This window comes from Giraffa tippelskirchi, chromosome 1 (assembly GCF_054371585.1).
Source record: "Giraffa tippelskirchi isolate mGirTip1 chromosome 1, T2T-mGirTip1v1.2.pri, whole genome shotgun sequence".
In the NCBI taxonomy this organism is placed as follows: domain Eukaryota; kingdom Metazoa; phylum Chordata; class Mammalia; order Artiodactyla; family Giraffidae; genus Giraffa; species Giraffa tippelskirchi.
This window is the reverse complement of record NC_137275.1, coordinates 13,334,070-13,361,388: the sequence shown is the minus strand read 5'-3', so window position 1 is coordinate 13,361,388 and position 27,319 is coordinate 13,334,070. Positions and strand designations below refer to the sequence as shown.

The 27,319-nt window shown below is 47.4% G+C and overlaps 1 protein-coding gene and 1 long non-coding RNA gene across 4 annotated transcripts in view; one reads left to right on the top strand and one right to left on the bottom strand.

Annotated features, from left to right (window-relative positions):
* EVC (EvC ciliary complex subunit 1) overlaps positions 1–27,319 on the bottom strand; it is a 92,654-nt gene that overhangs the window by 51,850 nt on the left and 13,485 nt on the right. For all 3 annotated transcript variants that reach the window (XM_081495023.1, XM_081494842.1, XM_081494926.1), the window contains exons 4-10: positions 25,048–25,280; positions 23,544–23,628; positions 14,782–14,880; positions 11,951–12,088; positions 8,461–8,619; positions 3,722–3,938; positions 763–911 (exon numbers count right to left, since the gene is read on the bottom strand). In XM_081495023.1, the coding sequence (XP_081351149.1) occupies positions 763–911; positions 3,722–3,938; positions 8,461–8,619; positions 11,951–12,088; positions 14,782–14,880; positions 23,544–23,628; positions 25,048–25,280 (1,080 nt within the window). The remainder of the gene's footprint in view (positions 1–762; positions 912–3,721; positions 3,939–8,460; positions 8,620–11,950; positions 12,089–14,781; positions 14,881–23,543; positions 23,629–25,047; positions 25,281–27,319) is intronic.
* LOC145507769 (uncharacterized) lies at positions 12,492–27,266 on the top strand. The gene is made up of 7 exons (XR_014055126.1): positions 12,492–12,673; positions 17,671–17,767; positions 18,004–18,120; positions 18,323–18,416; positions 23,275–23,389; positions 23,493–23,889; positions 25,057–27,266. It is a non-coding gene; the product is annotated as an uncharacterized LOC145507769 (long non-coding RNA).

Below are 27,319 nucleotides of genomic sequence, written 5' to 3'. Positions count from 1 at the left end.
CCAGATGCAGCAGCAGAGGCAATGTTCGAACCCAGGTCCTGCTGGGCCAGCACCCAAATGCTTAATGACCTTGGGCGCCAAGCCATAGACAAACAGCCCCTGCCCACACCCCCACTGACAGAGCACCGTGAGGCAGAGCTCTGTCCTCTGAGAACCCCAAGCCCCGGTCCCTCCAGCCTGTGCTGCACCAGTTTGTATGTTTTCCTTCAAGCAGGGTGACGTCTTGCTTCCTGTCCTCCTGGGGGTCCCCTTGTCCTTTTTTCCCAGTCAAGGCCACGAGCTCTGTCCGGCTTGCCCACCTCTCTGGTCCTTCCTGCTCAGGCCCATGTGCAGGGTCCTCCTCTGACTTGCCGCCTGACCCATTGAGGGGCCCCATCCCTGTCTGTAATTGCCTGCCTCGCACCTGGGACATGCCTGTCCCCTCTGGGGACACTGCATGGTGACCTCCATTGGAAGCTGGGCCCTTGCCCAGCACCATCTATAAGATGCCCTCTCCTCAGACCCTCCCACCGCCTTTCCATCATCTCAGTGAGGGCGGTGATGCTCGCATCATGGGCTTATAGATGGGGAAGCTACAGATGCAGAGCTCAAGTGACTTGGCTAAGGTCCTGAACTGATGTGTGGGATGCAAGGATAGACCTTCTGTCTGCCAGATGCCAAAGCTTCTGGCTTCCCAAGCACAGTAACAAGGACTAAGCAGCCCTTCCGGCTCCCCTGGATGACTATGCCTGTGGACCTGGGTGTGAATCGGGGGCAGGTCACCTGGAGGAACTCCTCGGGGTTGGCGGTCAGCTGCCCCACAGCCAGGAAGCTCCTCCGTTCCTCCTGTTGTGCCAGCATAAGCCTTGCCATCTCCTCCGCCTGGCGCACCAGCGAGGCCTTGACCAGGTCTTTGCCTCGCTGGACAAACTCTGCAATTGAAACAAAACAAGGGATATTGCAGGTTGCTTGCCTGGCAAAACCTCCACTGGCTGCTTCTTCCAGCACGTGAAGTGTCAGAAACGCTGGGGCAAGTCTCATTTTTTATTTTCATTTTATCATTTAGGTGCTTCCAAAAGGCTGGTGTTAGGAGCTCCTCAGAGTCCCTTGTCATTTTTAAGGGATCCCTCCCTCGCTCATTCACAGCCCGGGGTTCAGAGCAACATGCGAGGCTTTCACCCTGACCTGGAGAGAAACAAAGGGGCGTTTTCCTGGAGAAAAAAGTATATATGTATGGGGGGGGGCGGGGAGGAGGTGGCACAGGGAGGGGCAGGTGACACAGGACAGAGGGCCTCAGTCTGCAGGAAGACAGTGACATTTCAGACTGGAGTCAAGAACCAAAACCTGCCAGGGCGAGTTATTAGATCAGCAGAAGAGGAGGCAGGTGAACCAAGGCCAAGGGCCCCTGTGGTGGGGGAAGGTAAACTTGAGGCGAGAGGAAAGTGAAAGTTGCTCAGTCGTGTCCGACTCTTTGCGACCCCACGGACTACACAGTCCATGGAATTCTCCAGGCCAGAATACTGGAGCGGGTAGCCGTTGCCTTCTCCAGGGGATCTTCCCAACCCAGGGATCGAACCCAGGTCTCCCACATTACAGGCAGGTTCTTTACCAGCTGAGCCACTGAAAACAACCTCTCAGCCCACCCAAGCCCCTCAGCCTCAGAAGCACACCAAGCAAAGTGCTGGGAACTGGGGCCTCCAGTGAGCAGGACCCAGCTTAGCCTTCAAGGTGCTCATTGTCCAGGGAAGACAAGAAGTGCGGAAGGAGAAGGAATTGTGCTGATGAGGGCCGGGGTGGTGGTGGGGGAGGAGACACAGGCAGCGTGCAACCCCAGAGAAGGCTCCTGGGAGTGGAGACAATGAAGAAGCCAGCCAGATTCTGTTCACTTGGGTTTCGGAGGAGACGTTGGGCAAAGAGGTTGGAGAGGAGGTGAGGGCTGGGTCACAAGGGGCTGCAGCCCTTGGAGACATTGGTTGCAGCATCTCACCTCCCCCGACTCCCCCACATGTCATACTTCCTTGTGCACTTTTCCCAGTGCAGGCAAGGTTCCTTGGGCTTGACCTGAGAATCTGTTTAGCTTCTAGCACCAAAGGAAAGAGTGCGGCCAGGAGAGACCAGGGTCCTCCCTCCACCCCTGACTATCTCCTTGTCTCCTCTGTCTTGTCCCATTTCACAGGAGCCACACCTAGGGGGCTGCTTCACCATCCCAGCCTGGCCACTCCCTCCCAACTGGTAAAGCCCCGTCCACCATGTGTGGTGACCTCAAGGCCAGATGCGTTCAGATTCTACGCCGTCCAAAGTCCCAGCCGCAGCAGGTTTCCACATGGTCACACATGACCACATGAAACCACAGCACCCAGTGACACAGACATCTGTGGAACAGCCTGGTTGGAGTCCTGAGTCCCAGTACTGACTGCCTGCCCTCTGACCCCACCTCTAAAGGGCAGTGGGCAGGCACAGCAGACGGGACAGAGCAGCTGCAGAGGGACCAGGCCAATGGCTGCAGTGGAAACCTGGTGCTGGAGACTGGACTGTGTCCCCTAAGTGATGAGCTGAAGTCCTAAGCCTCACATGCCTGCCTTTGGAGGCGGGGCCTATGAAGTTAAATGAGGTCCTAGGGATGGGGCCCTAATCCTATACAGTTGGTGCCTTCTAAGAAGAGGAACTTAGGTGAGAAAGCTTGCTCTCTGCCATGTGAAACACGGTGGTGAGAGGGTAGCCGTCTGCGAGTCAGAAAACAGGCCCACACCAGAAACTAAACTGGCTGCACACTGATCTTAAACTTCCAGCCTCTGGAACTGTGAAAAACAAATGTGTGCTGTGGAAGCCACCCAGTCCATGGCATCCTGTTATGGCTGGCCCAGCAGGTAAGACACCCAGAGCCTCCCTGGTCCTACAAGGTCCCCAGAAGCTCCTAGAGACCTTGTTAGGCACACAGATCCCCTGCCATGCAGACTTCCTGACCTGGAGAGGCCCCAGCTGTGCTTTCACTCAGGCAACAGGCACACACACAGCCTTGGCTCAATGCTGAGGGGCTCTCCTGCCGAGGGTCCAAGGAGGTGCCGAGGGGGTACCCGCCCTGCAGGTGGAAGACCTGGGTTTCTTCCTGAGGGTCCCACCAGCGGTGTGAGCTGGACTGTCCTGGGTGGCCTTGATGTCCTGAGCCCTGACCTGCCCATCTCCCAGCGTCCGGCCCAGGAGCAGCAGCACGTGTGGGAAACAGTCACGCCCAGTTCCCACGTGCCCGACCACCGGCCACTTTCATCCACCTGCAGCGGAGCCAGGTCCCGACACTCCTGCGGGGCTTCTGGGCTTTGTCCTCTGCGTATTCCGGGGAAGGGGGGTCTCTGCCAGCCCAAATCACTGATGATGACAGAGCAGGCAACACTGGACCCTAGGAGGCAGCCCTATTACCTCTGCTTCACGAGAGGACAATCGAGGCTCAGAGAGGTTAAGTGACCAGGGGCAGCAGCCCAGGTTAGTCTCAGGGGAGCCACTCCTGAGGCCTGCAAGTGCCACCACCAGCCCTGGCCCCCACAGCTCGCAGCACAGCACAGGGACCCAGGCGAGAGGAAGGAAGGATGCCAGGACCCATGCCTGGGGTTTCTAGGATATGACATAAAGTGGGGTGGGGGCTGCTTCTGTCTTTGAGAGGATCCATTTGAAATGAGAGTGATAAGATATGATCATACAGTTTTCTGTTACTCTGGGACCCAGGCCCTGGCCTGGCCCGCTCGCTCACCCCTGCCGAAGCCCTCCGCCGCCTCCCAGAAGGCCTTGTGCTGCCGGGTCAGCAGGTCCTCCTTCTCCCGCCCGGACAGCTTGCCCTCGACAGTCAGCAGCTCCAGGCTGTGGGAGATGCCAGCCAGGCGGCACTTGGTCTCCTCCTGGACCTGCAGCTTCAGGAACTCCATCGTTTTGGCCATGTGCGCCCGCCCCAGCGTCCTCTCCAGGGTGTCCTAGGAAAAGAAACACGGGGGGCATCAGGCTGGGATGTTTGGAGTCAGCATTTGGCTACGAGGGGCTGTTAAAGGCCACAGGATCCGTCCTGGGGCCCCTGGTTCCCTGTGAGCAGAGCACAGACGAAGCTCCCGCTCTCCTGAGCTTCCGGTGTGCACGCCTCAGATGGGAACAAAGTGGTCCCTCATGGGGATGTGGTGCGGCCGATGCTGGATGACACGCGGAAGGCACCGGGTACATGGTGAGTGCGCCACGGCCGGCTCGCTGGTCTCTGGGGGAAGCTCAATACATGCACACGACCAGAGAGGAAAGTGCACCTCCCTCCCAGGTCGACGGGGCCTCTGGCCTCCACTGGATATGCAGGAGGGCTGGGAGAAACAGTAAAGGTCACGGGACTTCCCAGCCTTCGAGCCTCCGGAAACCAGACGCTGGGGATTAAAGAGATTCTCCAGGTAAGATTGACCGGGAGCGTGATCCCAGCTGCTAGCCTTTAGGACAGGTCCTCCAGCCCTACTGGGTTGTCCTTCCCTGAGGACACGACCCTTGGAAAAGATGCCTCCCCCATGCAGGAAATGTCCACCAGGGGCAGAGGGGGGCCCTGCAGGTCTGCATCTAGGGTCCTTCTGTCTCCAAGAACAGTGGCTCAAGGAACCGTGTAGAATGGGAGCCCAGGCATGGTATTAGAGTCGCAGGACCTGGGTTTCAGCAGAAGGAGGCGTTTCCCTCCTGGGGTGGTCCCCCAGGCCCCCCGGACTCCATGGCTATGGCCTGAGTTAGCCTCAGCACCCTTCTCCCCATCGTACCTGAACCCCTGCCTTCTCTACATCCCTCCGTCTCCTTCCTGCTGGCCTAGAGCCAGGCCCAGCTCAGGCCCTGGTCAACTCCACCGGGGCTACTGTCCTGGCTTTCCTGGCATCAATCTGCCCCCTCAGCTCCTCCCCACATGGCAGACGGAGGGGCCTTTCTGTGGTGCAAACATGGTTCTGACCTCCCCGGGCCCAAACCCTACAGTCACTTCCTTCAAAGCAAATCTAAACTCCCAGGCACAGTGGACGAGCCTTCCCGAACCAGGCCTGCCTGGGCCTCCAGCCTGGTCCCACACCCCTCCTTGCTCCGGACTGCCCAGCATGCCCGTTCTCAGCTCTGCAGGGCCTTTGAACACACGGGGCCTCCTCCTGGAACACCCTGCCCATGACCTCTCAACTCCCCTGCCTGCCCAGGTCCTACTCATCTTTGTGGACTGTGTGGTGGCTTCCTTGGCCTTTTCCCAACCCTTCCGTCCCTCCTCCCAGCTCCACTGTTCCTGTGCCTTGTTTGGACCGAGAGCCCTGGACACAGGGGCCATAGCTGAGTCACCCACCACTCAGTCCTGGGCCTCACTGTTTACTGAGCTGCATTGGTCTGTGTTCTAACAACATGTGAACAGGGCCAGGAAAATGATACCCCAGTTATAGATAAGAACACTGAGGTTTATTCCGCAAGGCCATCAAACTAGCCTAGGGACAGCGGGCTTCCTCCAGGCCAGTTCAGTTCAGTTCAGTCGCTCAGTTGTGTCCAACTCTTTGCAACCCCATGGACTGCAGCATGCCAGGCCTCCCTGTCCATCACCAACTCCCGGAGTTTACCCAAACCCATGTCCATTGAGTCAGTGATGCCATCCAACCATCTCATCCTCTGTCATCCCCTTCTCCTTCTGCCTTTAGTTGGGCTTTCTCCAACTAAATAAATAAGCCTGACAGCCATCAGTGGGCCCATAACCACTAGAGGGTGCAAGAGGATAAGCGCTCAGTGCAGGAGTGGCCGGCAAGTGGTCCCGCCAGGCTCCCAGGGGAGTGGAAGGCGTCCTGCGTCCAGAGCAGCCACCTCTAAGACAGTGCTCTAAGTGAGGCCGCCTGGCTGGGCAGTGACAGTGCAGTCTCTGGATTTATATTTAAGGAAAGACAGGAGTGGAGAGAGGTGAGCAGGAACAAGGAGCATCAGATGGGAGGCAGGAGGAGGACAAGGACTTGCATGGGAGGTGCAGGCTCTGAGTGCAGCTGGTCTTCGAACGTACCCAGCCTCAAACCTGGCTCCAGACCTGCACAGCCTTGGGCACAGAGGATGTGACTTACAGAGTGTATGTGATCATTAAGTAAATCAAAATATGTATAGCACTTAAAACAGCGACCAGAAGACAGTAGCTGCTGGTGAATGCAAGCTGCTGTTACAATTATCTACAGCAGGTCTCCACCTGTCTCCTGGCATCCTCTCTCTCGTGAACATCCCTAGAGACTGATTCCGATGACCTCTGGGGCCATTTCTAGGGCTCTTCCAGTTCTGATATTCAGCGGTGCTGTGTGATACATTCTGACTGCCCAGGACAGAACATTCAGATGTCACTAGCCTGGGAATTTAAAATTCTCCTGGAGCTTATCATCAACAGACTCCATCATACAGAAGCTACTTTTTATTTTTGGTACATAGGATACAGGCAGAGCCAAGCCCTCCCACTTCTGTACAAACAAAGATTATAGCCTTTCACACATCATTACAATGATTTGTTTATATCTCTTTTCCCTGCTGACACGTGACCTGCCAGAATCTAATCACTAGCACATACTGAGCACTCCCACTGGGTCAGGCTCTGTTGTAAAGGTGCTACCTGTCATCCACTTTCTAACACTCTCAGAGCTGATGCTATTCAGATTCCCATTTTACAGATGATGAAACTGAGTCCCAGAGAGGTTAAGTAACCTGCCCAATGTTGCACGGCTAATAAGAGGCAACTGTGGAATGGGTCAGGATTCTAGCTCAAGCCTGCAGCACGGTTTCTATAACAGGATGTGGCACACAGTAGATGCTCATGAAATGTTGTCTGAAGGAAGGACCTTCTGATAACCTGGAGAAAATTCTTCCCCTTCTTCCTCTCTGGAGTGACTGGCTAATATTTGGGCCAGAGTCAGCTAAGGACACTTTTTTTTTTTTTCCTGTATCAATATCCTGCTGATAGAATAATAATTAAATACAAAGAAAAGAGTAAAAGGAAAAAAATCTTTCTCTTTTGATGAGCATTCATATCGGCAGCCTTATCAAATTAAAGTCCAATTCAAAGGGGCTTGGACAGCAAACCAGAAAGTTTGGGGTGCAGGCTGAGGGATGTCATTAGACAGTATGGGGGTCCCAGGTGAGTTGCTTGGCTGGTCCCTCTGCTCACTGGGAATGAAATAGCTGGGTCTATCTTTCAGCAGTGCAGAGGAGAGAAAGGAAGCTACATGTACATGATAAGCAAAAGCAGAGAAAGTTCTCAAACAGCTGTGTGCACCTGGGAGTTTGTTAAAATGCAGACCCTGATTCGGGAGGGGTACAAGATTCTGCATTTCTAACCAGCTTCCAGGTGACGCTGATGCTGTGGGTCTGCGGACCACACTTTGAGGAGCAGAGCGGTTTGTGCAGAAGCAGCAGGAAACCCTCAGTTCGACAGGGCCATCTCCTCTCTGAGGAACTGAGTCTTGGAGCTTAGGGTAGGGTGGCTGCTGCAGGTTTCTGAGTCAGGTGTGACCTGGGTGGGTGCATGGGTCTGAGTTGATGAGTTCTCAAGGTCAGAGGAAGGGTTAATAGGTACATAGTGTCCTGAGATTTACATACAGCCAGGCTAGTCCAAAACTTCCATAGCAAAACCCCATGGTGACTATGAGTTACTGAGCATTTCCCAGGGCCCTGCCTGCAGCAACTCCTGGGATGGAATTTTTTAAAAGTAATCAAAGCTCAGAGGGGTTAAGTAACCAATTCGAGATCACACAGCTTCAACTGGCTAAGCTTAGATTCAAAGTTGGATTTGGATTTGTGGATTCCTCTGAACCAGTGGTTTGTATTCCCAGTTACACATCAGAATCATTGGGGCAGGGGGGTTTAAAACCAGCAATGTCAGGACTTCCACTTCAGACCAATCAGATTGGATTTCTGTGCAAAAGGCCTGGGGCACAGGCATTATTTGAAGCTCCCTAGGTGATGATACCTGGGCCCATCAAGAGAGCTACCCGAAGCTCTGTCCACCAGTGGGCGTCAATTTTGACTGCTCACTGTGCTCACCTGGAACCTTAAAAAACCTAGACTGTTAAGTCAGAATCTCTGGGGGAGGGACCCATCTTGGATTCAAAGAGCAGTACTTTTTCAGCCTCCTCAGATAACCTCAATGTGCAGCTGGAATTGAGAACCAGTGTTCTGTGCTGTAGTGACATGGAGCTGGCAGGCTTTTCCATTAACGAAATGGACAGATGGATGAATGGATGGATGGATGAATAGAGAGATGCACAGATAAATGACTGATGGACAGACGGACGGATGGATGCATAGACAGATGGATAGATAAATGCCTGATGGACAGATGGGCGAATGGATGCACTCACTGCTTTTCTCTGGCTTCTGTATCCCCATCTACAGTATACAGGTATGGAACTTAATTATCCCTGCGGCCCCCCCATGCTTCTGATTCCACATCTCTAGTTTGAATATCATGTTCCCTCCCCGCCCCTCCAGCATTACCAGAGCCTGCAAATCCTGAGAGTCACGCAACAGCCCTTCGGCTGCAATCATTCTCTCTGTCAGAGTCATCATGAACTGTCGGGCTTTGGAGCTGGAACACTTAAATTGGTCCACCAAAAAGTGCTGGATGTTTCCCATCTGTTTCCAGAAAGCTTCCATCTGTGAAATGAGAATGAGAAGCAAGGGGTGGGGGAGAGAAAACTTATTTAAGAAAGGTATAAAGCTGTCTGGTTCAGGCTTGAGCATTACTATTCACCCCTTATCACAAACTCAGATTCTAAACACTTCCACGAGTCGGAGCAAGTTATCTTGGCAACAATCACATTCTCCAGAAGTTCCTCCTCGTTCTTTTGTGGGTGCCAGTCAGTTTCAAGGCGGCTTTTCAGCAAACACCAGTGCACGACTGATAAGGAAGGAAAACACAATGAGATCCCCCAGCTTAAGCAGCTGAGAGAGAGCTGCTTAAGAAAAACAGCCTGTGATTGCTGTCTGGGATGGGGAGAGGGGGCTCATGAAATTCAACAGTGTCCTCCTGGAAGCTTCCGGATCTTTAAAAGGGATTAAATCCATCCTGGAAATAAAAGCATGGATGGCCATTTAAATATTAATTATTGCCCTAACAGTACAAAAGAACAGTACGGCAGAGATGATGATAACCATAAAAACATTTCGCTTTCCAGTCTTTTCCCCTTTCCTCAATCTTGGGCTTCCCTGGTGGCTCAGACAGTAAAGAACCTGCCTGCAGTGCAGGAGACCTGGGTTGGGAAGATGCCCTGGAGGCAGGCATGGCAACCCACTCCAGTATTCTTGCCTGGAGAATCCCATGGACAGGGGAACCGGGCGGGCTACAGTCCTTGGGGTCACAAAGAGTCAGTTATGACCAAGAGACTAACACTACCCCTGCCCCCCATCTTACTAGGAGCAGAGCAGAAAACTGCCAAGTGGTTTAGAGTGTCGGGGGTTAAATTTTTGTCACTGCAGCCTCCCAGAGCTCGAAGAACAACAACACCCGGAATCATAACAACTTTTCTTTATGGCATGCAGGTCATACGCCAGGTTCCATGTATCACACATCTCATTTGTAGATAAAATACATATTAGAAGGACAAGGAACAGGCTCAGGTAGTTAGGTCACTGGCCAAGAATCAAGAGGGAGAGGGGAATTGGATTCAGTCCCTTCAGCTCCCACAGCAGTGGTTTTTCTCCAGCCTGGCTCCACCCCTCAGATGCCAAGATGGACATTTCTTGCTCAGCAGCGCATGGGAGGGTCAGGGCTTAGTGGTATCAGAAATCCATGCTGATCTTGTTGCTATGGGTAGAGACAGATGGAGACCTGAAACTCTGAGTCAATCAAACCAGCCATCTCTCCTGGGCATTTTTCCAGGACAAAGCCCACACCTGTATGAACTGGCACTTCTTTGAAAATTTCATCTCTCATCTTCCGGGCCTCAAGGCAGCTCAGCAAACCCTTTATCGACCCCTGCCACCTCCTCACTCACATTCACACCCTACTCTTAAACTTCTCGTCCCATCAGATGACCTCCTTTCCAACTGCTATCCCAAGAAGGTGGACTCAGTTTAGTTCAGTTCAGTCGCTCAGTCGTGTCCAACTCTTTGCGACCCCATGGACTGCAGCACACCAGGCCTCCCTGTCCATCACCAACTCCCAGAGCGTACTCATACTCATGTCCACCATTGAGTCGGTGATGCCATCCAACCATCTATGACAGAGGATGAAGGTGGACTACCATCCATGAATCCCCACACATCCGGAAACAGAGTTCTATGTCCTAGCAGCTTTGCCTCTTCTCTTCCTATCTCAGAGAACCAGGATGTCCACTCTATTGTTCTGAAAAACTCATAATTCCCTTAGTGTCCATGACATGATTTTCTCCTGGTTCTTCAAGGTCCATACTCTGCTTCTTGTTTTGATTCTTCTTGAATCTTTCTCCTTCAATGCACGCAGGATCCAAGGTTTGGCATAAGGCTTTTTACTACCCCTTCTACATGCACTCCTGGACCACAGGCATCTCTGTTATTGGATGATGCCAATTTTGTTGTTCAGTCGCTCAGTCTTGTCCGACTCTTTGGACCCCCTGGACTGCAGCATGCCAGGCCTCCCGGTACTCCTGGGCCAGGGGCATCTCCATTATTGGATGCTGCCAATACGTTAGAGAATCTTATAAGAACTACCAGTCCTCTGCTTGAATGGTCAGACAAGGACAAGATGTTCCACTGCTTTGGGGAGACCATGGACCACTGGAGTCTGGTTAAGCGCCCTCCCTGAGCCATCTCATCTCGAACATCCTTCTCTCCGTGTGCTCCTACCTGAGCTCAGTGGAGATGCTCCATCTCCAGGCATCTCCAACTCAAGATATCAAGCCACACTCAGCATTTTCCCTCCCAACCTGCTGTCATTCTGGGGTCCTTATTTCCATAGACCTGATACTCTACACCCTCTTCTTCCCACCATCACCTCCTCAGACACAACCCTCTCAGCTCTCCCACTTTTTCTTACCTCTCCATCCCTACTGCAAGTGCTTTCCTGAAATTCTTACTGGATTAGCTCCCAAACTCCTAACAGTCCTCTGTTCAGCAGCCTGGGCAGTGCTTCTAAAACAGAATGAACCAAGCCACCCTCTGCCACTTCAGTGACTCCCATCTCCCTGGCATGAGATGAAAGCCCTCAGGGAAGACCTCTGGCTTTATCTTGCTCAGCCTGCTTCCTGCCCTGGCTCTCTTCTCTGCCCACCCACTAGACAGCATCCATCCACACTTCCCCCAAAACATCATCATGGCCCCTTCTACTGCACAGACTTTCCTAACCCTAGAGAGTAAATGAATTGCTCCCTCTACTGTACCTGTCTTCCCATATATCCATCTATCACAGTATCTGTAAGCCACAAAGTCCTCACCTGCTCACCTATTGGTCCCCTCACCAGACTGGCCTGAGCATCTTCCCAGAAGGGCCAGGTCTAAGTTCATTGTGAATTCCTAGTGTCCAGTATAACACATGGGTGCCAAGGAAATATTTGTTTAACTCAGAATATATGAACAGAAGGTAGTAGCACCTCAAAGCAAGAAAGAGAATTTGAGGGAAGCCATCCTCTTTGGAATTTATTAGTGATGCCTGGAGTTTGAGCAGTTAGCAGCTGGCATCTGCTCTAACCCACAGGGCAGTAATGTCACACAGGGTTAGGGCAATATTTGCTTTGAACGATAAAAAGATCCATCTAAAATTTAAACAAGGAGAATTCATTAAAAGGAAAAAAAAAAAGACTCCCTCAGTAAATCCTGGCCCCTTAATTATACCTTCTCTATCACTTAACTTCAGAAACGGGATCCTTGGCTCCAGGGCATATTTAATACTCAAATACAAAAGAGAATTTTGAGTATTAAACATGCTTCTAGGTACCAGCTCTTTAATCTTGCCAAATGAACTGTCCCAGAAACCACGCTTTTTATAGGGGAAAGAAAATCCATCACATACATTAGCTATTAGCTGCTCAGAATATTCTCTTTCCTTCTTTTCCACGTCTGCCAGGGTGATATATTCGGAGTCACTGCCACCCAACATCTCTGTGTTGGACAGTTTGACCTGAAGTCTCTTTTCTAATTCCTCCAAATCCTGGAGAAAAAAGAAAAAGACAAAGAAAATCTAATTATCTTAAATTCTAGAGGAGAAATGCTTTTTTTTTTTTTTTACCATATTATCATAAAAAAATTTCTTATGATAATTAATACTCTGGGTATTGTCCTACTAAAGGATTGATGACAAAAATCTATTTTTCTCATTAAATGTAGAGCCTCAGGAATAACGGATTATGTATTTTCTTCTGTATTTTCCTCACCCTTCCCCAAACAGGCCATACTTTAAAAACAATGAAAAGTATCTTCCAATCTTGATGAAGTTCCAGGAACACATCATGGTATCTGGGGTGCTGGGATGGAATATTTCCTCTCCACTCCCCTGGTTTCCATGGGGAAGGATTACTTAGTACACCTCAGGGAGGAAGTGATATGTATTTGGTGGTTCAAAAGCAGGAAGTGAGCACAACCCCTAGCTTGCCCAGCCTCATCCTCTTTGGGACAGACCATGCAGGGGAGGCCACCGCCCTGGTGTGGCTTCAGCCCAGAGTTAGCTGGAGAGCAAGGGTCCCTCTTGTGTGTGGGGAGGCCTGAGGTGGCCCAGCTTTGCCAGTAAGTGATTTAGGTAAGCAATTTAGCTAATCGTGGATTCAGTGTTAGGAAGCCATGATTGCTATATATCTAAGACACACCCTGCAAGCAGGATCCTCTCAGTAACAAAGCTGACATTTGTATATATGTCTCCCCAACACATTCTCTTAATTAAATCAGAACTTAGAAGGAAAAGGAGGATCCTGTGTATGGCGTCCTTCAAACCCCCACACAGAGTGTGAATGGCAGTTCTGTTTTCTCCAGACCTGTGTTCACTGACATGAAATCAACACTAGTATGGGTTCAGTTTCATTAGGAAAACTGCTACTGAGTGTCCAAGTGGAAGCCACATGTGGCTTCTAATTCTCACCGCATCTCTACCAGAAAGAAATGACGGTTCCATTCCAGGTGAGGAAACTCATCTACGGGAAGTTGAGATATCTTGTCCAAAGTTCCCCAGTAAGAAGTGGGATGCTAGGCTAGGTCCCTTAGGCCCATGGACTCCAGAGACCCACTCTTCCAACTACATGCATTATCTGCTTCTCTCCAAAGCAGCTGCCATTTCTGGGTACTTCTCATCCTCATACAGAGGTTCTAAGGCTGCTGTCAATATTAAAGGAAAGCAGGCATTTAAAGTCCTCAGACAGATGACATCCAGGGAATAGTAGCCACTATAATAATTAAAATGCTCTGTAAGTGACAGAGGTGAGATTTGATCCCAGACCTGCAGACGCCAAAGCTCTTATTCTTGCTATAATGACATACGACATTGTTTCATTACTCATATAACTGCAAGTATCACCACATAATCATTAATTTTTGTCGTTGGAGAGTCAGCTAGACTCATTGAACCTCAATTTCCTCTGCTGTAAACAAAAATAATGATAGCCATTCACAGGGCTGCTGTGAAGATTAAATAATATGTGTAAAGCCCTGTGTGCACTGCCTGATGATCGCAATGGTGGTGGTACTCAGGATGATGATGATGATAATAATAAAAATGAAGATGGTCTGTCTTTTCCTTGGGATGAAGTGATGAATCCGCCCCCATGGAATCCAGAGGAGTGAAGAAGAAACCTTCCTTTCCAGTCTCCTGAATCTCATGCTGGTGGTGATAAGGATGATAATGGTGATCGTGATAAAGATAAAGGTGATGGTGGCAGTAATGAGGGTGATGACAATGATATGATAATGAAGGTGAAGGTAGTGAGGCAGAAGTGATGATGATGAGGATGATGGTGGAGGGGGTGACGGTCATAGTGATGAAGATGATAATGATGCAGATGATGCTGGTGACAGGAGTAGTAAGAGTGATGGCAATGACGATGGTGGTGATGATGAAATGTTGGTAGTGCTGTTGGAAATGAGAAGCATGGTGATGGTGGTGGTGGTGGTGCTGATGATGAAAATGACAACGAAGATAATGATAACAGTGGTGATGGTCACCATAACAATGATTATGACAATAACAAAGATGGTGGTGGTGATGGTGACGATGATGATAATGATGGTGGTGGCTGTGTTGGTATTAAAATGATAATAATAGCAATGATATTGATGATGATGGCAGTGATCATATAATCAGAGTCTAGCTGCTACTTTGCTACATGTTTCATACACATCTCTCCTCTCATTTCTGTAATCCCATAGGACAGGAATTACTATCCATGGCAAAATGAAAACCCTAGCATTCTGAGAGTTTGTGAAAGACAGACCATGGTATCAACCTCTACTGCCCTGACTTGTTTTGCTGTGCATAAAACAATATAAAGGTTGTATAAAAGGCTGAAAAGAGAAGAATGCAAAATGGTATAAAGACTTGTAACTAATAAACAAGCTATATATTTTAAAATACTCCCAAATTGTATGGAAAATGACATCAATAGTTGTTCTCTTTCAGTACTGGATATGACCTACATTCTTTTTTCTTACTTCCAATATTTTTCCACATTTTAATAATGTCTATTGCTATCTTTATGTTTATACCTATAGTTTTATATATCATTATATTGTGTTGAAAAGTGTATGATGTAATAAAGTATTTTTACACATAAAATAAAAGATACTTTTCTATAATATTATGTTTTATATATCTTAATAAACTATTTTTAAGTTACTTTGAAATATAGGTTGAAGACTTACATTCTCTTGCTTTGAAAGGATCTTCTGGTATAATTCATCATCAGACTTCTTTTTAGGAAGAAGGTCAAGGAGGCACATTTTAAAAATCTGAATAAACATCTATTTCCAAAAAGGGAAACAAAGCAATGAGAACGATTTAAACAATGGCATCTCCACTCCTTCCTTCTTCCTCCTACCTCCTTCTTTCTCCCCTTCACCCCCCACAATTTTGGCTCTAGGAAAAGACCTCAGGTTTAAAACCACGACTGTGGCCTATAATGGACTGCGTTTTCATGAAGCTTCTAAAGAAAAATGCCTTATCTCTCCTGTACATATTTATAAGGAGCCTACTCTTTGGGAAGCCCCCCACTTTCCCCACCTCCATGAGTTAAGAAAACAGACAAGGCAAAGGGGGAGTTGCTTCTCTGTGGAAACAATCAGAACAGTTGTAAGAAACTAGGATGTGTAAAGTTGTCCGCTCCAGCCTCCCGTCTCAATGGATGGAGGTGTCCTTTAAATCAGGAAGGGCCCTCCATAGGCAGGGACACTTTGACAAGTCCAAAGGTGCTGTCTCCACAGTTTGTTTAATCATGCACCTATTGCAGGACATCTGAGTCTTTCCAGTTTGGGGTTATTCTGAATAAAGCTGCTATGAACATTCACATATAGATTTTTGAGTGAACATAAGTTTCTCTGGGATGAATGTCAAGAGTACACTTGCTGGGTCTTCTGGTAACTACATGTTCAATTTGATGAGAAACTGCCTGTTTTCTGGAATGGTCTTTTATAGTCCTACCAGCAATGTATTAGTGATCCAGTTTCATCACATCCTCACCAGCATTTGGTGTTGCTGCTGTTTTTATTTTAGCCATCTTGATAGGTACATAGTCATATCTCATGTGGTTTTAATTTGCATTTCCCTAACGGCTTAAGGGAATGCCAGAGGATGAGATGGTTGAATGGCATCACCGACTCAGTGGACATGAGTTTGAGCAAGCTCTGGGAGATGGTGAAGGACAGGGAAGCCTTGCCTGCTGCAGACCATAGGGTCGCAAAGAGTAGGACACAACTGAGTGACTGAACAACAACAACAATGGCTTAATGATGTTCAACATCTTTTCATGTACTTTTGTGTGTGCTTACTTGTCAGCCATATATTCATTTTGGTGAAATATCTGTTCATGTCTTTTGCCCATGTTCCGATCGGATTCTTTATTATTTCTATTGAGGCTTGAGAGTTCCTTGTATATTGTAGGTACCATTTTTTAGAATGTGGTTTGCAAAATATTGCCTCAGTGTTTTCATCCTCTCAACAGGGTTGTTTTTTTTGCAGAGCAGAAGTTTCTTATTTTGATGAGTTTCAATTTATTAGTTTTCCCTTTTATGGATCATAATATTGGTGTTAATCTAAGAACCCTTTGCTTAGATCTCAAAGACTTTCCTCCCTTTTTTTTAAGACTTATAGTTTTATACTTTACATTTAAGTGCATGAGCCATTTTGAGTTAATCTTTCATGAGGAATGAGGTTTAGCTTGCAGTTCATTTTGGTTTGCTTATGGATGCTCAGCTGCATAATTCATCGAAAAGATTAACATTCCTCCATTGAACTGTGCTTACACCTCTGTCAAAGGTCAGTTAGACATATTTATGAAGAAGGCATCCTTTGTTTTTGAGAACTAATTGACATAAGCAGCTTTGTTCTTCTTTCTGAAGATTCCTTTGACTATTTCGGGGTCTCGTGTGTCCATACAAATTTTAGGATTTTTTTTTGTTCTATTTGAAAAATACCATTCAGATTTTGATAGGGATTGCACTGAATCTGTAGATTGTTTTCAGTAATACAGATATTTTAACAATAGTAATTCTTTCAATACATGAGCATGGAATACCTTCCCATATATTTGTGTCTTCCTTGATTTCTTTCATCAAAGTCTTAAGTTTTCAGTATACAGGACTTTCACCTCCTCAGTTAAATTTATTCCTCGGTATATTATTCTTTTTGATGCAATTGTAAATGGGATAGTTTTCTTAATTTCTCTTTCTGTTAGTTTGTTTTTTGTGTATAGAAACACAACAGATTTTGTATGTTGATTTTGTACCCTGCAACTTCATGGAATTCATTAGTTCTAACAGTTTTCTGTCCAGTCTTTTCTATGTATAAAATCATGTCTTTTGAAAAGGGTCTTTACTTCTTTCTTTCCATTTTGGATTCTGTTTATTTCTTTTTCTTGCCTAACTTCCCTAGAAATTCCAGTACTATGGTGAATAAAAGTGGTGAGAGTGGGCATACATGTATTGTTCCTGATCTTAGAGGAAAAGTTTTTAGCTTCTCACTGTTGAGGATGATGTTAGTTGAGTGTTTGTCATATATAGCCTATATTACGTTAAGGTACATTCTCTCCATGCCTACTTTGTTGAGAGATTTTTATCATAAATACATGTTGAATTTTGTTACGTGCTTTTTCTGCTTTGAGATCATCATATGATTTTTATCCTTCATTTTGTTAATGTGGTGTATCATGTTGATTGATTTGTGGATGTTGAACCATCCTTGCATTTCTGGAATAAATCCCACTTACTTATGGTGTTAAAAAGTGAAAGTGTTAGTTTCTCAGTCCTATCTGACTCTTTGTGACCCCAGGGACTGGGGCCGGCCAGGCTTCTCTGTCCATGGAATTCTCCAGGCAAGAATACTGGAGTGGGTAGCCATTCCCTTCTCCAGGGGATCTTCCCAATCCAAGGATTGAATCTGGGTCTCCTGCACTGCAGGCAGATTCTTTACCATCTGAGCCACCATGGAAGCTATAATCCTTTCAATCTGCTGCTAAATTTGGTTTGCTAATATTCTGTTGAGAATTTTTGCATCTGTTTTTTCCTGAGATGGTGGTCTGTATTTTTCTTTTTTTCCAGGCATCTATCTAGTTTTGGTATCAGGGAAATGCTGGCCTAATGAAGTGAGTTTGGAAGCATTCCATCCTCTTCAATATTTTGGAAGAGTTTGAGAAGGGTAGGTATTAAATCTTCTTTAAGTATTTGGTAGAATTTACCAGTGAAGCCATTGATCCTTCTTTTTTGGTCAGGAGATTTGTCAATTTTGTTTATCTTTTAAAAAAAGAACCAGACATTGCTTCATTGATCTTTTCAGTGCTTACTTTTTTAGTCTCTATTTCATTTATTTCCACTGTGAACTTCGTTATTTTTCTTCCTTCTACTAACTCTGGGCTTCTCTCTTTCTTCTTCTAGTTCCTACAGGTGTAAAGTTGGATTGTTCATCTGAGATTTTTCTTGTTTTTTGAGGTAAGCCTGGATGGCTATGAATTTCCCCCTAGGAACTGCTTATGCTGCATTCCACAGATTTTGGTAAGTTTTATTTCCACTTTCATTTGTCTCAAAATATTTTGCAATTTCTCCTTTGATTTCTTCATTGATTCATTGGTTGTTCAGTAGCACATTATTTAATATTCACATATTTGTGATTTTTCCAGTTTTCTTCCTGTACAGGTATCCCTAGTTTTATTGAACTCTGCTTTAATCGCACTTTACATACATTTCATTTTTACAGATTGAAGGTTTGTACCAACCATGTGTTGAGCAAGTGTTTCATCATCACTTTTCCAGCAGCATTATCTCACTTTGTGGCTCTGTGTCACATTTTGGTAAGTCTTGCAATATTTCAAATCCTCCACCAGCAAAAAGATTACAATTTGCTGAAGGCACAGATGATGGTCAGCATTTTAAAATAACAAACTATTTTAAAATTAAGATATGCATATTGTTCTCTTAGACATGCATTGCACACTTAATAAACAACAGTATAGTGTAAATATAACTTTCACATGCACTGGGAAATCAAAAACTCATGTGACCCACTTTACTATGATATTCACTTTACCACAGTCATTTGAAACCAAAAACCCACAATATCTCCAAGGTATGCCTGTAACTGATTTCTAGTTTCATACCACTGTGGTTGGAAAAGATGCTTGATATGATTTTGATCTTAAATTTACTGGGACTTCTTTTGTGGCTTCATTATGTTTGCCAATACTAATAAGCTCTAAGAAGATAAAGGTTGGCCTGGCTTTTTACCCACTGAAGTCTAAGGCTATGTAAAATAATATTTTTTTCTCAGGATGTCCATCTCAAATCTATTTTCTTTTTGACCCTGAAACAGTAATGTTTTTTGGTCTTGTCCCATTTCTTTAAATTTTAAAACTTTTTCAATTTAGAATAATTATGGACTTAGAGGAAGGTGCAAGAACAGTAGAGTTCTGTGTGCCTCACCCCCAGGGCTGCTATCTTACATCATTGTGGTATTAATATCATATCAAACCTGGAAATCGACATAGGTCCAATACAGTTAACTGACCTTACTCATTTTTATCCATTTTTGCAGGCACTCATTTGTGTCTGTATGTGTGTTTGTGGTTTTATGCAATTTTACCTCATGTATCCCTATGGGCTTCCCAGGTGGCTCAGTGGTAAAGAATCCACTTGCCAACACATGGCTTCAGTCCCTGGGTTGGGAAGATTCCCTGGAGAAGGAAATGGCAACCTACTCCAGTATTCTTGCCTGGGAAATCCCATGAACAGAGGAGCTTGGTAGGCTACAGTCCATGTGGTCGCAAAAGAGTCTGCCACGATTTAGTGATTAAACAACAATAGATTCCTATAACCACTGCCACAAACAAGATAGAGAATCTTCCAGCACCAGGAGAAACCCTCTAGTCCTACTGCTGTTCTGATAGTAGCCACCCCCTTCCCACAGGCCCTAATCTATTTTTGTCTCTGCCATTCTGCTTTTAAAGATGACAACTGCACCTCCTAGGCAAGTCCAGCACCCCTGTCTTCCTCAAGGGCTGCCAGGGAGCTCTAAGCTTCTGGGCTGCTTCTGGTCTGACTCACTTCTGAACTCTGACTTGTGATGACAGGTCTCTTCCAGAGGAACAAAATTTGAAGTCTTTGTGTAACATGGCTCTCTCCTCCTCCCTGTGTTTCTCTAGGTCCTACACACGTGAAGACATGCCCTGCAGAGAATGGAAGGCCAGGCTTAGAAAGTACCTCTCCCAGCTTGGTGTTGATTTCCACCAACATACTGAGCACCTGTTTTGTGCAGGGCATTGTTTTAGGCTCTGAGGATACACAGACCTTGTACTCAGACAAACCTCATTTGGGTTCTGACTCTGTCATTTACCAGCTATGTGATCTTGGGCAACTATTGACCTCTCTGAGCCTCAGCTTCCTCATGAATAAAACAGCAGTGAGGTTTCCATGAGATCAGACATTTAAAATGTTTAGCCTAGCAGAGTATCAATGCTTCATAAACGGTGCTGTAATGATGCTGGTTACACATCCCAAAAGAGCCCAGAACTTTGCCCACAGAGACTTTTCTTCTCTGTGTGTTTTTTTAATTTTCTTTTATTTTTAACTGGAGGATAATTACTTTACAATTTTGTACTGGCTTCTGCCAAACACCAACATGAATCAGCCATAGATATATGTATCCACAGAGACTTTTCAAAGTGCTACAACTTAACTCCATAATTCCATAGAGTAAGAGCTGGAAGTATAATATTTTCACACCTTTCCTAAAGTGGCCCAGAGAGAGGAAGTAATTTACCCACAGTCACACAGCTGATAAGTGTCAAAGGGTGGATCAGAACCCAAGATTCTGACTCTTCAGTTCAGTCGCTCAGTCATATGTGAATTTTTGTGACCCCATGGACTGCAGCAAGCCAGACTTGCCTGTCAATCATCAACTCCCGGAGCCTGCTCAAACTCACGTGCATCGAGTCAGTGATGCCATTCAACCATCTCATCCTCTATCATCCCCTTCTCCTCCTGCTTTCAGTCTTTCCCAGCATGAGGGTCTTTTCCATTGAGTCAGTTCTTCGCATCAGGTGGCCAAAGTATTGGAGCTTCAGTTTCAGCATCAGCCCTTCCATTGAATATTCCAACGATTTCCTTTACGATTGACTGGTTGGATCTCCTTGCAGTCCAAGGGACTCTCAAGAGTCTTCTCCAACACCACAGTTCAAAAGTATCAATTCTTCAGCACTCATCTTTCTTTATATTCCAACTCTCACACCCATACACCACTACTGGAAAAACCATAGCTTTGACTAGACAGACCTTTGTCAGCAAAGTAATGTTTCTGCTTTTTAATATGCTGTCTAGATTGGTCATAGTTTTCCTTCCAAGGAGCAAGTGTCTTTTAATTTCATGGCTGTAGTCACCATCTGCAGTCATTTTGGAGCCCAAAAAAATAAAGTCTGTCACTGTTTCCATTGTTTCCCCATCTATTTGCCATGAAGTGATGGCACCGGATGCCACGATCTTCATTTTTGAATGTTGAGTTTTAAGCCATCTTTTTCACTCTTCTCTTTCACTTTCATCAACAGGCTCATTAGTTCCTCTTCACTTTCTGCCATAAGGGTGGTGTCATCTGCATATCTGAGGTTATTGATATTTCTCCCTGCAATCTTGATTCCAGCTTGTGCTTCATCTAACCCAGCATTTCTCATGATGTACTCTGCATATAAGTTAAATAAGCAGGGTGACAATATACAGCCTTGATGTACTCCTTTCCCAATTTGGAACCAGTCTGTTGTTCCATGTCCAGTTCTAACTGTTGCTTCTTGACCTGCATACAGATTTCTCCAGAGGCAGGTAAGGTGGTCTGGTATTCCCATGTCTTAAAAGAATTTTCCACAGTGTGTTGTGATCCACACAGTCAAAGGCTTTGGCATAGTCAATAAAGCAGAAGTAGATGTTTTTCTGGAACTCTCTTGCTTTTTCGATGACTCAACGGATGTTGGCAATTTGATGTCTGGTTCCTCTGCCTTTTCTAAATCCAGCTTGAACATCTGGAAGTTCTTGTTTCTGGCGCTCTTGGGACTTTCCCAGTTCCAGTTTAAGTGTCTCCCTCCATGGAAGTCTGATCACTTCCTCAAAGCGTACACACCCTCAGGTCATCTCATACACTCTCATGGTACTTCATCATTTATTTGCTTTGTCATATTTTTTGCCTCTGTGCATTTTGTGCAGTCTTTTGACTGCTATCTCTCCCCTGAACAGTAGGCTCCATAAAGGCAGGTACTGCCCAGCAGGGTGGGGAGGCTACCCGCAGGGAAGAACCCGCAGGGAAGATGGGCAGATGAGGGATGGTGAATGCTCTGTCCACGACAACAGGCTGTTTCTCTGTGGGCGTTCGCCGGCTGCTCCAGGGGTGAGGCTGGCCAGGACCACGTCCCTCACTAGCCCAATGGGGCTCTGAACACAGAAGCTATCACCCCCAGGGAGCAGAGCCTTGGAGAGAATTGCCAGGGCCACCTGCCCCCAAACAGGACCAGGTGTGACCGATGAAAGCAGGCTGCACTTCAGGAGGGTGAGTGTCTCATATACCCGGGCTTCTGCAGAGGCGACTGTGGGGCTTGATTTCTGGAATCCTAGGATGATTTGTGGTTTCACATACTTGGACCTGATCATGATGCTTGTTCTGCTCACATAGAGCAAAACTTCTCTCTGTTTTATTCTCAATTTAATATCCTTTTATTTTTCCAGTTTCTAATGAAGCACCTGTGGGCCTATCTGTGTCTGTCTGTCTGTCTTTCTCACCATCTACCCCTCCCCTTCTCTTCCCAACAAGTCTTCTCTCTCCTCCCTATTCTCAGGAGGTCTCCTCCCTCACTCAGTAATTCAGAGGATGTGTCTCAAGGAGAAATAATTCCTCTTTTTAAAAAAAAATTTTTTTTTTATTTGGCTGTGCCAGGTTTTAGTTGCAGCATGTGGGAATCTAGTTCTCTGACCAGGGAGCAATCGAACTGGTGCCCCCTGCATTAGGTGGGTAGAGTCTCAACCACTGGGCCACCAGGGGAGTCCTGATAATTCCTCTTTTAGCCCCAGTGGCCTTGCTGCCTGGCTAACCCAGGGGGTTCTGTACTGCAGTGGGACTCATTCCTCTGACTTCCTGTGGCTTGGATCCAGTGTGGATTCATGTGTGCCTGGCAGAGACTATCTTGTTTACTGATGTCCATAGCTCTGATTTCTCCTCTCTTCACTCAGACAAGGTACGCAACTACACATCTCAGCCCCAAGTTAGCACTTTATGACTTAGGTTCTGTCTCCTCTCTGTGCCTCGGTTTCCCCATCTGTAAAGTGGACATAATAATGGCACCTACCTTGTCAGGTTGTATGAGGTTTAACATAACCACTTGTGTGACACCCCCAGGCCTAGTGCGTAGTAAGTGCTCAATAAAGTTAGTGATTCTAAATCTTATGATCATCACTATCCTTCCTCTGAAAATACTGTCCTCTTTGTTCTCTGTCTCCATCATGAGGTGTGTCCCGAGAGCAGGTACCCAGCTTTCTGCTTAACCCCTACGTGTGTGTGTGCTCAGTCACTAAGTCGTGTCCAACTCTTTTGCAACCCCATGGACTGTAACCCACCAGCTCCTCTATCCATGGGATTTCCCAGGCAAGAATACTGGAGAGGGTTGCCATTTCCTTCTGCAGGGGATCTTCCTGACCTAGGGATCGAACCCGCATCTCCTGCATTGGCAGGTAGATTCTTTACCGCTGAGCCACCATGGAAGCCCTTAATCACCACAGTGCTGGACCCCATCTGCAGGCAAGATTTGCTTTTCCATTTTGTGGTCGGATGCCTAATCCCTCTCTCTCTCCCTCTGTGGTGGCTCCGCTGTCACCGATACCCATTTCCCGAGTGTCCCCAGGATTCCACGCACGTCGAGAGCGGGTCTCTGGGTCCTGAACGCTCCACCTACCATGTGCTTCTCCTGCCTCAAGGCCGTGTCCAACTGCAGCAGGTCTTTTAAGTGAAGGTTGTAGATACACAAGTCAAGGTCCACACTGAAAAGCGCAAAGAGAAACAGAAGAGACTTTTAGAGGATTTGAACTGGGGCCTGAGGTTACCGAGTTATCAGGACATCCCTGCTCAGGACAAGCCACAGTGCACCCTGACTCCAGATGCTAAATTCGGCAGTGCACTAAGATTCCTCACAGCCACCCAAGGCGCTTAGGAGAAGTCAAAGAAGATATTTGAAACCCACTTGTGGCCAGAAGGGTACAGCTGCTCGAGAATCAAAGACAGGAGACAGGAACGGATGGAAGGTAAGAAAAACGAACACTTCCCCTGGCCCCGCCCCGGGCATTTTCAGGTCTAGCGTCAAGTGTCATCCTTCCCCTCTGCCATCACGTATACATTCTCATGCCCATTTTACAGATGGGAAAACTGACTCAGGAAATCAACAGTCAGAGAAATCAAGTAGCAGTCATGGTCATAGGGGCAGATAAGTGACAGTGTGTAGATAAAGGCCTTTGACTTTTTCTCTGACACAAGCAAAGGCGTTTTAAATACTACATTCCCACCTGAGCTATTACAAGTTCTCTTCGTCCGAATGCTCAGAAACATCCCTTTCCAGCCTGGCAGGGGAGCCAAGAAAGCTCCAAGTCAATGATTGCCACCTTTCTGGGTTTCCCTCCAGGGTCAACATCTGCTGAGCTCACTCTCTCTCCCCACACCCCCAAGCCACGCTGTGCCTTATTCATCTCACCCAAGGCCCCCTGGGACTTACAGAAATTCAGAGCCGACAGGGGCCTGAGAACCAACACATAAATCTACTGACTACTTTACTGAATAACTACTGTGTGCTGAACTCTGCTCTGGGCTGGGCACTTTGGCAGTTTAGAGTGTGGACTGCTAAAAACAAGGCATCAGGATCAAGCCCGGCTATAACACTCACCTGCTGTGTGATCTTGGGCAAGTCACTCAGCCTCTCTGTGTCTCATTTTATTCTTTGTAAAATGAAGGCAATATTAGCATATACTTCACAACCTTAATGACTGAGGGCTGTTAAGAGGAATTAATTATTTGACTCATGAATATTTATTCATCACTGCATCTGTCTTGGGCTCCCACTGGCTGGTAGGACACAGCTGTGAATAAGACAGACCTGGTCTTCGTGCTCATGAGACAATCTCAGCAAAGTGCTTAACATTTTGTACACAGAAGGCACTTAACCAGTGTCAGCCATTGCTATGCAGGGCATGAGGCAGGTCAGTAATTAGAAGAAGCCCTCCTGTCTCTCCCCAGGACCCAGGCCAGGTTCCCTAACCCCTCTGCCAGCCAACGCCACACATTCAGCTCCAGCTCTGACCCTGGGTCACTGTGTGTCCACGGCTGAGTCCTTAACCACTCTGGGCCTCCATTTCCTCCACTGGCCAGGATACGGCTTGTCAGTCTGAGTCCTCCACTCGCCCCCTCCTCACCTCTCGCAGGTCAGCATCTCGGGAAAGCTGCTCGCCCCGAGGAAGCTGCGACCCAGGAACCTGTCGTCGCTGGCGGCCGAGTGGACGCTGGAAGAGGAGCTGCAGTCGTCCTTCTCGGCCTGGCTCAGGCTCCCCAGGCTGCTGGAAGGGGATGCCTCCAGCGGCTGGTTGGGCAAGATGGTCTGCTTTAAGGTTTCGTGCAGAGATGGGTTGGAGGAACCGTCGGCCAGAGGCTGGGGGACAGGAGACAAAGCGCCCTCTCAGTCCACGTGACCCATAACCAGCGTATTTCTGTAATTGTACTCACGACACACGCAGTGGATCCCAGGAAGGCCAGGCTGGGGATGGGGAGGGTGTGAGTGGATTTTGCAGCTTCTGCCCCAGGGGCATGGCCATGGCTCCAGGGACCAGCATCACAGCTCCTGTCTCATCACTCTTCCCTGGAGGCCAGCCCCTCTGCACCAGGCTCCTCCCTGCCAGCTCTCAGACCCCAGGCCTGCTCCGTCTGTCGACCCACCTTCCTTATCAAGGAACGAAAGTCCCTGCCCGCTGCCATGACCACATGAGGACACAGCCTAGTGCCTGGCACAGCTGGAGGGCTCAGCAAACATCAGCCGTCCATGTGTTCAGCCTCAATTCTGCTGCTCCCAGAGATGCATGCCCAGAGGGCACTGAGCTGGCAGCCAGCTCCAAACTGTCACTGTCAGTCCATGCTTCTGGGCCTTTCTAGACTCTAATTCCCATGCCTCAAATTCCCCTCATTCACTGTCTGCGGAGTAGAAACCTCCTTTCCTCCGGAGACAGACCCTCGCATCTTCCTTCCCTTCTCCCCAAGCCCAGCCCAGGCTGGATTCCACACGTCCTGGGTCATTTCTGTCCTGTATGCTATCACACACTGTCCTACAAGATCTGCAGGGCTGGAAGGGCCTCCAGGTGAGGACAGTGCCCTCCTGACCACCGGATAATCCGCAGTGCCCACCACCGAGCCTTCCCAGCACAGGTACTCATGATGAATAAACGCCCTGAGTCTGGCAGTTTCGAGCCGTCACCCACCCACTAGATAGTGAAGGAAGTGGTTCCCAGTGTGTGTCCAGGAAGCAGTTCCATGAACTATAAGCAGTTACTGGTCACTGTGAATGTTCCACAGAAAAATTAGTTTAGGAAAGTCTGCGTGAACAAAGTAGAATCATTTTTGCCCCCTTTTTGGCTGTGTCACAGCTTGTGGGATCTTAGTTCCCCAATTAGGGATTGAACCCGTGTCTCTTTTCAGGAGCATGGAGTTTTAACCATTGGACCGCCAGGGAAGTCCCTGGAATCATTTCTTTGGTGCAGGAATTCTCAGAGCTTTCGCTATGCTCTGCTGTCCTCAAAAGCAAAAAATAATTTTAAAAACTGAATATGTACTGAGTGTGTAGACGTCATAAACTGTTCTAAGTCCTATGCCTAATACGCCATCTAACCCTCAAGACAACTAGGTGAGGCAGGAGGCAATTTATCCCCATTTAATTGATGAAGAAACTGAGGCCCTGAGAAGTCAGGAAATGGCTAGGAGTAAACGGCTGAGCTGGGAGCTAGGTTCAAGTCTGTCCTCTTTATCATCAGGAGAGCAGGCCGTTCTTTCTTCAACTTACTCAACCAGGAAACTCCTTTCATGGAACATCTCCAAAGCCGAGGGCTCCCTGAAGCATTAGGGATTATGCTGCCCTCTGCAAAATGCCTGGCCCCAGGTGTGAACTCCTGGCTCCAGGTATAAGACCTGCAGGTACGACTCTGGCCCTACCACTTTCTGCAGCATGACCTCAGACAGGTCATTAGCCTCGTTGGGCCTTAGTTTCCTTGTGCATCAAGTGGAGATAAGAGTATTATTTACCTTATAGGACTGTGGTGAGGAACACCAAAACGCCTAATGTAGGACAGATGCTGAGCATTATGCTGGCCCCACAGTAAGTGTTCAGTTAACTGTCAGCTGCTGGCATGAGTCCTGCGGTCTCTGAATGAGGCAACTTGTGTCAGCATCAGTATCTGTGTTAGTGTTGAAAGAGCAGAGTGGATGTTGCCCTACTGTGCTGTCGCCTGGCGTCATGAGAATACCTCGCTCTACCATGGGCATACCCTGCCCCTGACAACACCGTCATAAAACGGATTCACCCTAAAGTCATGCTCCATTACAAAGCCACAAAATTATCCCTATTAAAATGGCTTGCCAGAAAATCCTCAAATAGGACCCCAAATGGCACATTTATATCTCCCGCCTCCTACCCCAATCTCCAGC